The sequence below is a fragment of the Xiphophorus hellerii genome, chromosome 19 (assembly GCF_003331165.1).
Source record: "Xiphophorus hellerii strain 12219 chromosome 19, Xiphophorus_hellerii-4.1, whole genome shotgun sequence".
Taxonomy (NCBI): Eukaryota; Metazoa; Chordata; class Actinopteri; order Cyprinodontiformes; family Poeciliidae; genus Xiphophorus; species Xiphophorus hellerii.
Window position 1 is genome coordinate 9,955,912 of NC_045690.1, and position 12,162 is coordinate 9,968,073.

Sequence of the window (12,162 nt, forward strand, 5' to 3'; positions counted from 1 at the left end):
CTCAAGGAATGCCGCTAGCAGACACAGTGGTCATTCACCAACTGCAAGGTTAATGGTATCTCGGTGTCATAGACACTCAGGGCAAGAAACTGAACTCCACGTTCTAGATATGATCATTATTGTGTGTGCCTGAAGAGAGAGAAAAGAGCAGCAGATAATTCATCTAACATACAACAAAAAACGTGTATGAACGAGGCACTAAAGACTTTTCAAAATCTAAGAAAAGGCTCTTTGTAAGTATGAATCATTTGGTATTGAGTTCCCTTTAGTAAAAAAAAAAATAAAATAAAATAAAAAAAAACTTCCTGCCTCCTTTATGTATTTGGTATATCATCAGTTGTTGCCTATTCTTTATGTCTTAGGCATTATTTTCAAAACTCTTAAAGGCATTATCATAAGTGGCATCAATAATAGCTGATCCTTGTTAGTATAACCTGTCAAACTACAAATTTGTAGTGTTTTTATGATAGTCTCTATATTTGTTGAGAACAGCCAACAATGATGCCACACAACATTCATTGATTTATGTAATGTTAGAAAACATTAGTAAACAAACAGCAAGGAAGACATTAGACAGCTCAGGGAAACACTGGCATAGAAATTTTAAAATGGGTAAAATATGCCCTAAGCTTTGAACATCTCACAAAGCACTGTTCAATTAATCGTTTTAAAATAGGAACAACATGACACAACAACAAGCCTCCAAAGGCATAGTCTCGCACCGAAAGTGACAGGCTAGGCATGGTGAGCATTAATCACAAAAGCAGCCCATGATATCTCTGCACTGAACATACAGCTGGAACATCAATGAGATGGTTTAGATGAGAGAAATATTTTTTGCGTCGTAATAGCCTCGTCAAAGTCAGAAACTAAGTTCAATTGAGAATCTGTGGAGACTCAAACATTTCTGTTCACAAACTCATTCTATTATAGCAATAAAAAGTGGTTTTATGATGTATCTAATCAGGGTTGTATCCTTTGAGTTTCCACATCACATTACATTTTGTTGCTTGATCCCCTACTTGCAGTCTATTGAAAATACACAGAAGTTTGCGGTTGTAACAACAGAAAATGCTTAAGTGATTATGATAATTTAAGTGTGAGCATGCATGATTCCCAGTTGCTAATGTTAGCAGGAAATGCTTCCTGCGCTCTGCCACTCACTGCAGGAGAAAGCATTTGTTACCCGGTGAAAAATAAGTTGGACTTGATGTTTCAGTAAAATAAAAGCATACTTCAGTCAGGGTTAGAGAAAAGAGAGAGGTTGCAGGTGACGCCCTCATAAAATTCAAACTCTAAAAGATGAAAATGACTCGTAGTGATTAGTGAGCCATTTTTCTGAAAATCTAGAAGCAACCCACCATAAACCCGCAGCTGCAATTTACTTTTTGCTGTCTGATATAACATTTCCTGTTTCAATTAAATTCATGAAAGTGCTAAATTCTGTACAAACCCACAGTCCATAGTAGCAGCCCTCTGCAGTCTTTTAGTCTTTGCAGCCTCTAATAAATCATACAGTGTTTACTTTCTGACGTGCCATGTACAGTTAAGTTGCTCGGTCCAGTCCCAACCCAATAAACCCAGAGGCACAGGGGAATGGCAGCTCACATAATGAGAAGCACTGTTGGTTTTTATCGTTTCTTCAACCAAGGTGGAAGCAGCCACGGACTCGGAGTCTGAAAGCAAAGGCTCACGGGAGTACCACTCTGTCGGGATCCAGGTGGAGGATGACAAAAAAGGGTGAGCTAATGGTGCCTAGGATGTTACATTATTATAAAAATTCTGCCTTTGATGTTTGAGCTCTCTATAATAAATGCTAGCCCTGTTTTCACTGCCATTACATGTAATTTTGTTGATTTTCATTCATCTTCTGCTTTGTCTTTCAGACAGGGAAGGTTCAAACGCTCCAACAGTGTGACGGCAGCTGTTCAAGCTGACCTGGAGTTGGAGGGCTTTCCCATTATGGAAGACAAAGGTCTGCAATTTGGTGGGGGCTTTCAGCGTCATTCAGAGCCCAGTACTCCTACGCAATATGGAGCAGTGCGCACTGTCCGTACGCAAGGCCTCTTTAGCTACCGTGACGATTACCGCACCACCGCTGAACCGTCCAGTCCACGCGAGACCACCAGCGAGACAAGCTGGCAGCTAGAGCCTCCGTCCCCACGGGAGAGTGCAGCTTCGGCAGGTGAGTCGGGAAGGGTGTCTCCGTGCCTCCGGAGAGATGGAAGCTGGTTCATGCAGCTGCTCCACACGGAAACCAAGAGGATGGAAGCCTGGTGTAAAGAGATGGAGGCAGAAGCTGAGGAGAATGACCTCTCAGAGGAACGTAAGCATTCCATGCTTTACATGTCAAGCATGAACCAAGGGTCCTCAGTGGATTGTAATTGTAATGAAAACATATCACACTGTGTCTCTTCTTCAGTTTTAGGTAAAATTCGAAGTGCAGTGGGAAGTGCTCAGCTGCTCATGTCTCAGAAATTCCAACAATTTTACTGGCTGTGTCAGCAAAATCTGGTAAGACAAGGTTATGTATTAGAGATGTCAACTATTTGTACTAAGCTCTACATGCTTTTTTTCAAATGAGAGGCATGCTAAAAAGCATGATTATAATTTAAAAGGGACATTTAAAGAGCACATAACACAATTTAGAGCTTCAAGACCTAGAAATCTTGAATGAATTCTGGGTTTAACAGAGTAATTGTGTGGAAAAAGGGAGAAACTTCCACAATTATTTGCATGACCCACAAATATAAAGTATTTGGATAAAAAGAGTTGCTGACCGCCTTTAGAGATAATAATAACGTTGCTGGTCAGAACTGGAAAATATCTACCTGAATGCACAAGCAATCAATAATCTTTAGTGGTAAATTACAGAAATACTTAGTGAGAGTGACAGTTTAAGTTGCTTGGACTCTCAGACAACATTTCTCCTGACTTTCTTCTCCTTACTAGATATATCACCCTATTAATCAAGAATTCAAATTGGATACTTAGCTAACATCTTATCTTGAGCAACTATGGTGTTATGAGTTAATGTCTGAGTTCAGCATTCCAAAAACAGCATCAACACAATGTTCTTGAATACCTAGTTCTCACTTTTTCCTTTTTATTGTTTTTGTTTTTCACTTTTTCTGACACCTATTGACAGTACTGTCCATCCCCACTTGACTTGGCTTAACAGCCATAGGTTAGGGCAGTGGTTCCCAAAGTGTGGGGCGCGCTCCCTAAGGGGTCGCAGTGCAATTGCAGGGGGGACGTGGGAAACGGTATGGATAAATGAAAAAAAAAAAAACAGTTACACAAAAGTGTTTCACTGTAAAGATGGTTTGTAGTGTGTTTTGTTGCAACCAGAAGTGTGAAAAAAACTTCAGTAGAGTTTGAAAACAAAATATGTGTATAGGTTTATGTCTGGTTGAACGATGTTTGTGCCCAGTTGATTTTTTTTTTTTTCTTTATTGTAATGCATAGGGGGGCCCAGAAAATCTTTGGGAACCACTGGGTTAGGGTAATTTGATTTGACATTGAAATTAGAATAACTATCTTGAGATACAGGCCTGAACACAGTTGAAAGGAAAAAGTTGTGAAAATTAAAATATAAGCTCTCTGTAGAAAACCTTTTACTTTTCTATTGCAGCGTTTGACATGTTGGTGTACAAGCTTTAAATGGGTCACACTGGTTTTTGTAGCACTGGTTAATGAAGTCTAGATTGAACTTTGGAAAATCTGACTGCAATTTTCTTCATAATGCATTAATCACTTCACATTCTTAAATTAAAGGATCACAAAGGACTGGACTGCAATTTGGAAAAAAAAAACATTGTGTCTTTAGATGCAGTCATGTAACTTCACAATCTTTATCCCCACCCCATTTCAGACATTTAGTACTCTACAAGCATATAACAGCTGCCTGAATATAGAACAGATTTAAGCAACATTGTCCATCAACAACCATCAATCATCTTATTTATTTGAGCATTTCGAAATGCTCAAATAAAGGAACATGGGTGGGTGTGTAATTAGTAATTTAGCTTTGAAATGAACATGTGCTTTTGTAGCCTGTACCATGCACAAGATTGGAGATTCTTCTTCTATACTTGTGCTCTTTGTAAGTTGTTTTACAGAACACAGTCAGGTAGGCAACTTTTTAGATGAAGCTGGTTTGCGGTTATGAGAGATAGAGTTGCTGTTTTTTGCAGCATGCAGCAGAAAACACTCATTCAGAAGGAATGGCACCTGGGGATTAGATAGTCTGAAGCAGCCTTACAGGAAAAGGCAAGTAATTTTCCTGCTAAAAGAGACAGTGTTATGTAAGTTTAGGGAAGAATTTACTTTAGTTAAAAAGGTCTGACCGCATAAATCTATATGTAATAAAAATCACTATATTTTGACTTCATCTATGAAATCCCCCACAAACTTGAACTCCTCAATTAACTTTCTGAGAGTCTTATTTGAAATGTTTCAAAGACAGACAGCATATTTTAAGTGCTTCATTGGGGGGAGCTGAACGGCTTAATATTCAAAGCCAACCCTTAAAACTCCCAATTCAAATTAAATCTTACAACTCTGGAAACCTTAGGATGTTTTAAACTTGGCATCTAATGTGCATAATAAAGCACCTGGCATGCATAGGCTTTCAGTTTGTATTTGAAGATAAGAGTAGTATATCCTATTCCCTGTTCAGAGCTCTTGGCTCTCTGTTGGCAGAATTGTTTTAATTCTATGTCATTGGAGGGGTTTCAAACATCATCTCTGACCTTTAGTTAAGACTAAGACAAGGCCAAACCCTTGATATAGTTTTTTATGAGCTGTTCAGGGATGTTCTAGATTCACATCAGTCTTCCTGTATTACCAGTGTGGTTGAGGTTAACTGATGGCTGAATGTGACAAGTCATCCAGATGTTTTCCGTTATTTACAGCAAATGAATTGGTGAGCACACTGACCAAAAATGTATTCTTTTGTCTTCTTTGGGATCATAAAGATGTTTTTTGCCAAATGTGAGAAAGGACATGTGTGCTCTTTTTGATCAGCAGTGCTTTTTACCTCGGAGCACTCATTGCCTCTCACTGTCATTTGCTAGTGTCCCAGAGCCTTAAAATTGGCTTTACAGCCTTTTCCAGGTTGATAGATCTCACTGACCTTGTTTCTCCTCATATCATGCTGTCAAACAGGTTCTATTTAATTAATTTCTTGATTTTACAGGTTTGGCAGTAATCAGGTTTGAGAAAAATTGAACTCAGCTTTTCAAAAAAATAAAGAAAAGAAAAAATAATGGTTAATCACAGTTTATTCATGATTTAACACGTTGGGCAATTTCTTTTTTGCATAGGTCTCTTTGGATTCCTTTTCTTTTAATAAATGAAGTCATCATTTGAAAATAAAATTTAGTATTTACACAATCTGTTTCTGACTGATGTTAAAATGTGTATGATGATCTGAAACATGGAAGTGTGGCCAAACTGTAAAAACAAAAAATATATCAGGAACCAAATACTTTTTCAAAGCCCAATAGAAAATGTATTATAGGGAAAAAATTAGTTAAAAAGGGGCGACAAAGGAAAATCTGTAACACTTTATTTAAAGGGGTGTGCATAAGACTGCAGTGGCACTGTCATAAACATGGTATAACACCTGTTATCAACATTAAGGTGTCTTCATGAATGTTTATAGCCATTGTCATGAAGAGTCATTCGGTAAATAATGGCACTTTCCATGCAAAGTTCACATTTTGCATGAACATTTAATGCAAGTCTTAACGGAACTGTGCATTAAAATTGTCATTATTCACCAAATGACACTTCATGACAACAGTTCATAAACATTTATGATGACTTCTTCATGTTAATGACAGGTGTTATGTGATGTTTATGACAGTGTCATTTCAGGCTTATACACATCCCTTCAGATAAAGTGTTACTGGAAAATCTTAAGAATGCAAAGCTCTGCTACAGAATTGTGAATTTTATGAAACCATTATACAGCAACAAGAGAAAATCAGCAGTCACATCATCTAAATGTCACAAGAAAAGGTATCTCTGGGTTATCAAATTGCCATGTCTATTTGTCATAAAAATGGGTGTAAGAAATATAAAATCTGAAAGTTCTCTTGGATCTGTAGATTTAGAGATCAAATCTTTGTTGTGTTTCATATATAGCCTTATTGAATAAATCTGAAACCAGATATTTTGCATACAAAGTAGAAATAGTTATAATTGGTAGACTGACCTTTTCTTGTTTTTGCTCATTTAGGTATACTATAATATATTTGTATTTTCTAAAAAAAAAAAAGGGAATTAAAAGGTTTGCATAAACTATCTTACCATGTGGTAGACCTGCCTTTAAAGGTTAAAGGTTATTACCACATTTCAATTCAGTTTGTTTATATAGCGCTAATTCACAACAAATGTCTTGAGGGTCTTTACCAAAAAAGTATTTAAATGAAATCACTTAAACTTGGAAATTAATTTTATTTATCAAACAACACAGAAAATCAAATTAATTTTTCAAAGAAATTTAAAGTTTTTTATCCAAGGAAGCCCATCAGATTTGAGTCATTGACTTGCAGCATTCAGCCCTCTGGATGAGCACATACAAACAGCAGAATATCACTTGCATTGTGTCGTTGACATCAATCCCTCTGAGCATGATTGTAGTGACAGTGAAGAGGAAAAACTCCCCTTTGACAGGAAGAAACTTTCTGCAGAACCTGACTCAGTACAAGCGGCCATCTGCCATGACCAACTGGGGTTTTGAGAAGACAGAGCAGATATGAACTGATGTAGGATTATTTTCTGTGTTGATTAAAGTAAAAAAGTTAATTAATGGATGTAATTAATGTATGGTAGCATTATCTCAGCTGATGAATTGAGTTTACTCACTATCCTTTCCCACCATCCCCAAATTCTTTTAAGGTGGTCTCTTGACCTTTCAATAAGTAATAAAATCTCTCTCTCTGCCTCTTTTTCTCTCTTTCTTTCCTTCTTTCTTTCTTTCTTTCTTTCTTTCTTTCTTTCTTTCTTTCTTTAATTCTGGCATTTAAAAAAATGAAAACAGTTTTGATAATCTTAGCTGGAAACAGAGAAGGTCCTAATTTATTCATACTGTGGGCATGGCACTGACACAAAAAGTGTATTTTCACAAAGTGAATAACAATTTTAGGAGTCAATATACTTTTAAGATAATTCCCTAGCATGGCTCACAAGTAAAACATATCCAATCTGTTGCATCATGCTGCTGTTACATACATGATTCATTCATGACTGAGATTCCTCACATGCTTTTCCTCAGGCTCTTTTGTGATAAATATCTGCTGTGATGAATTATCTGAACAGATATAAAGATGGTTCACAACATAAGGATTACGTTTCGGGAAAAAGTTCTTATAATCTGTGGATTGTGATGATATTCCTTTTAGGCACATTGTCAGCATGATTTAGCACCCAATTAGTTATTGTTCTTTTACACATCATTTTGTTTTATACTGCTTTAGAAAATATGGATGAGTTATTGTGAAGAAAGGTGAAGCAGAAAACAAATTTCTATATTAAGTAGGAATTAATGATTCGCTAAAACCTGAACCAGGCCAGCTTTGGGGACAGTGGAGCGTTTCTCAATCTGTGTTCTCTTCATCTGCAAAATCAAATGATTAATAGGACCAACGTGACAAAGACAGTTTATTGTTTCATATCTCGTCCATGAAAATATGCCAGATGTAGTCTCCCTACACTCTGATTTTTTTAAGTCTGATAAGGACACCTAGTGGATTTGAGCTGAAATGCAGTAAGTAGTGTTTCCTGCATCCTGCATTTTCTCCCCAGGACCCTAGCGCCATGCCGCGACCCACCTCTCAGGACCTGGCTGGGTTCTGGGACCTGCTGCAGCTCTCCATTGACGACGTCAACATGAAGTTTGACCAGCTGCAGCAGATAAAGAACAACAACTGGCGACCAATTGACAGCCCAGAAAAGAAGGTAAGGAGTCAGAGTCCAGGTTGGTAATTTTTTTTTTTTGTGGAAGCAAAAAGGAAAACACACATGCAAGTTGTAGGCGGGGAAGGGGACTTATGACCATTGTCTCCATCTTCCTGCAGCCACCAGCTCCCGTACCAAAGAAGACAGTAAGACAGAAGAGTGCAGTGACCAGGGAGAAATCCCTGGACCTCCCTGACAGGCACCGGCAGGAGGCACGCCGGAGGCTCATGGCAGCCAAACGTGCAGCCTCTTTCCGGCAGAACTCAGCCTCAGAGAGAGCGGACAGCATTGAGATCTATATTCCAGAGGCTCAGACTAGACTTTGAGAAAACGTTGGATCAGGGATCTGTACCTTTCCCTGCTCCTGTGCTCCAGCAACTCTAAAACTAGCCTTTTTTTCTAGACTGCTTCTCTTTCAACTCCTCCTTTATCCATCTCTGGTCCGATAGCCATCCTCAGTGCCCATCACCAATATCACTGGACTGTAGGATGTGCCGAGGCTCGACTTCCATTGCCAAAAACGTACATCTGACATGGGTTGGTTAGATCTTTGTGTTGGTTTGTTGGTGATCAAGATCTATTATCTCTCTCATGTCTTGGATGGACACATCTGTAGTTGTTCAGCATTTGCAAAGTGCCATTTTAAGAGGAAGAAAAGTGCAGCTTTGAAAACCTTACCAGCAACCACACCTTGGAGCTAAACATCAATGTTTTTATTTGGAGTTCTATGAAATTGGTCAAAGTTTATAACCGTTCACTATTTTTTAGTCTCTACAGATTACCTTTGCTTCTGCAGTCTTTAAAGGATTGAATCAACGGCTAAATATCACCAATTTGTTGAGTTTGAAAAAGTGCCAATGCTTGAAATACCTCAACTATGTGCACATGGTACAGGTTACCTATTCAAGGTGCTTCAGGCAATTCCTACTACGCGTTTGATTGGTTAGATGTGAAAAATGCAGCCTTTTACCATGTTTAGTCATGATAAAATATGTAGGTGTGCATCTTAATAAATCTAAATATAATTGAAAAGTTTATTTATTTCAGTAATTCAAATCAAAAAGTGAAACTCACAAACCAATTATTTCACACTTAATTGGTAATTATGGCTTGTACTAATGAAACCCAAAAATCAGTTTAACAGATTTTGAATATTATGTAAGAGAAATTTTAAAAAAATTATTTAATTATAGTGAAATGTTTGACTGTACCTTTTTCAGTCACAGTTTTCCTTCCACTCAACTTTCCATTCATGTTATTCTAATGAATGGAAGATTGGTAAAAAAAAAAAAGACTTTTTGTGGCTTACCCTCCTTGTGGAGTTTGTATTTAATCTATGTTACATACCTTTTCCCTTTTTGATGTGAATGTCTTGAAAAAAATGTCTCATTTAATCATATTTTACTTTATTCAGATGCACCCAAGTTCAGTGACTTGGTGTAGAAATAACATCTACTTGCTGTTTAATGTGCACCTTTCACAGCGGTTTTCTAAATATCCAATGTTCATGTTGCCATCTTTCAGACATTTACTTGAAGCTGTAAACCTGCAAGTCTTGTGCCAACATTTCATCATGTCAATGCAGTAGAGAAGAAACAAAAAAAACTATGAAAGTTTATGTAACTCCTTAGATTAAAATGTGTAGACAAATGCACTTATGCACTTAATATAATTCTCAATATTTTCAAGGGAAATGTACATAACCAAGTTCATAATAGTACTGTTGTATTTTTTTAATTGTGAGTGGGAATGTTATGCTGTTTTATCCCCCTCCTTATGTTTGCTTTCGAAATATCTGGATGATCAGAGGCACATAGAATTTTGCTGCTCAGTTTTCATCATTTCCCAAACACTTTCAAGTTGCGCCTTCAGTCCACAGCTAATGAGGACTGATAAGAAGTAACCATCAAAACATAAACAAAATGTCAATATTTCTTTAAGCTATGAACTGCTTCTTGATTTTCAAATATACTGAAAATTATCATAACGAAGTCCCTCTAACGAAAAGATCAGAATTAACAAGCTGAAACTGGGGCAAAGGATTTCCCGGGGGATGCAAATATTAAGTCTCAAATAGTAGAAACTTCACAAGTATATTCCTAAAAACTTGCGTTAAATGGGATATGATGAGGATAATGTTTGAAATAACTTGAAACAATGCTCAAACAAGCTGTTTCTCCTCCCCACTATGACAGAAAATAACTATTTGAGGGAGGATTCATTCGAAATCAACACAAATCTAGTCAGAAAGAACATTGTATTCTACAACTTTTGCTCGATTGGGGTATTTTCTTGCAAAATGTCTCCATTTTTGTTCGTTTGTTTTGTCATGGTGAGTCTCAGTATGTTACATACTGTATGTTACAGTATGGTCAAATTGGCAGTGCAGATTTTGCTTTGTGTGTATGTTAGTTAAAAAGGTCTATGTCTTGAACAACTGATGATAAGATAAATAACAACCAATTTTTAGATATTTCTGGTGGGTAAACCTCTTTTAATCCTATTAATAGTTTTATGTTTTGTTTTATTTAAACTTATGTAAATCATTGAGATGGCGTGATGTGATCTCTGCTGATCTATTATGATCATAATACATTCCACTCTTCTAATATTTTGCAATGAGAGTTACATTGTACATTAGTATTTGACGTTTATGGACAAGAATTGAATATAAGTTGAAATTGATCTATGAATGGATATTTTCTCAATAACTGTCACAAAAATTCAAACATTAAGCATAATTGTATAGGGTAGAATAAATGTAGCATTTGAATGCATTTCTTCCACTCTAAATTGAGCTGAGAAAAAGTATTGTCAACATGAACGATAAATACCAGTTTGAAATAAGGCAAAAGAAATAAATTGAAACCAAAATAAAACTATTACTTAAAGATTCCTAGATTAGACTTTTTCTCCCTCTGGAAACAAAAACTAAGTTTTGTTCTCCTGACACTGATCATTAAATGCTTGGGAATCTGAGCCAATATTTTGAGGTGGATCAAAATATTGGCTACATGTTCAGTCAATAGTTTTTCAGACTAAAATATGTACTACATTTTTCAAACCTCCCTCGTTGAAGTGAATGCTTTCATCAGAAAATGTGAAATTGTGAATTTCAAGAAGTTTAACAGGTGAGATGCTGCTAAGACCAAACTTAGGATTTGACTTTTGTTGAACTTTATTGTGCCAAGTATATTCATATAACACAACTGATGAGTAAAGTCACAAATTTTGCAAGAGTACTTAGGTGGCTTAGGCAGATCTAAAGTGTTTTTTTTTAACTTAACAAATGCAGTTCAGGTTATAGGGTGTGCCAAGCTGACCTCCAACTGCATGATGCAGCCCTCATGCTCATTTGTACTCAGAACGTATATGATCTCATCACAAGTACACACATTTTAATTTCACCTGTGCTGATACCCATAAATCTGTGAACTCTTAATTATATGATGTTAGCACTAAGTCTGAGCAGTTCCTTACTGTGTGTTTGCTTTGCTTCACCTTATTAAAGGGTGAGTTCAATAGCAATTAAAGACATTTAAGTATCACTGAAACTTAAGTATAACTAAAGTAAGTTTCAGTGTCAAAGTTTCAGTGTCAACGTTGCCATTATATTGGGTGATGTATACTATATAATGTGTGACATTGACCATTATAACAAAACTAACAGAGAAAGTTTTAGCCTGGTAGAATTTTGTTTAAAATAAAACAAATATAAAAAGTGGTTGAAATATCTGATAGGACATTTCTACACATAATATATGTGTAAACATTTAAAAATATAATCTAAAACAGAGTAAAGACCATTGATACAACTTAACATTTTGTGTGCCATATATATAAAACTTATGATTCTTGATACTTAAAAAAATATACATATACATATACTGTATGTTATATACTGTATATACTGTATGTATATATATACATACTATATATATGTTATATATATATATATACAGTATATATATATATACAGTACATACTGTATATATAGTATATATATATATATATATATATATATTTATTTATTTATAATTACATTTTTGACAGAGCCACACACACTACTAATATTATGTTTACTGCTTATAGAAGATTTTGTTCTGCAGCTTGACTAATAAATGTTAAGTCATAATTTTACAGGTTGGTAAGATTAATGTTTGACATAGGGTCAGGTGATTTGGTTATCATTTG

General features: G+C 36.0%; 1 protein-coding gene across 3 annotated transcripts in view; it reads left to right on the plus strand.

Annotated features, from left to right (window-relative positions):
- Nucleotides 1-11,436, plus strand: part of dlgap2a (discs, large (Drosophila) homolog-associated protein 2a) — a 183,204-nt gene extending 171,768 nt beyond the window's left edge. For 2 of the 3 annotated variants that reach the window (XM_032547866.1, XM_032547867.1), the window contains 5 exons: nt 1,652-1,740; nt 1,887-2,326; nt 2,423-2,514; nt 7,816-7,968; nt 8,088-11,436. In XM_032547866.1, the coding sequence (XP_032403757.1) occupies nt 1,652-1,740; nt 1,887-2,326; nt 2,423-2,514; nt 7,816-7,968; nt 8,088-8,294 (981 nt within the window). In that variant the 3' untranslated portion in view covers nt 8,295-11,436. Of the gene's footprint in view, nt 1-1,651; nt 1,741-1,886; nt 2,515-7,815; nt 7,969-8,087 lie in introns of all 3 variants that reach the window. The other variant, XM_032547864.1, reaches the window with a different exon arrangement.
- The last annotated feature ends 726 nt before the right edge of the window (nt 11,437-12,162 follow it).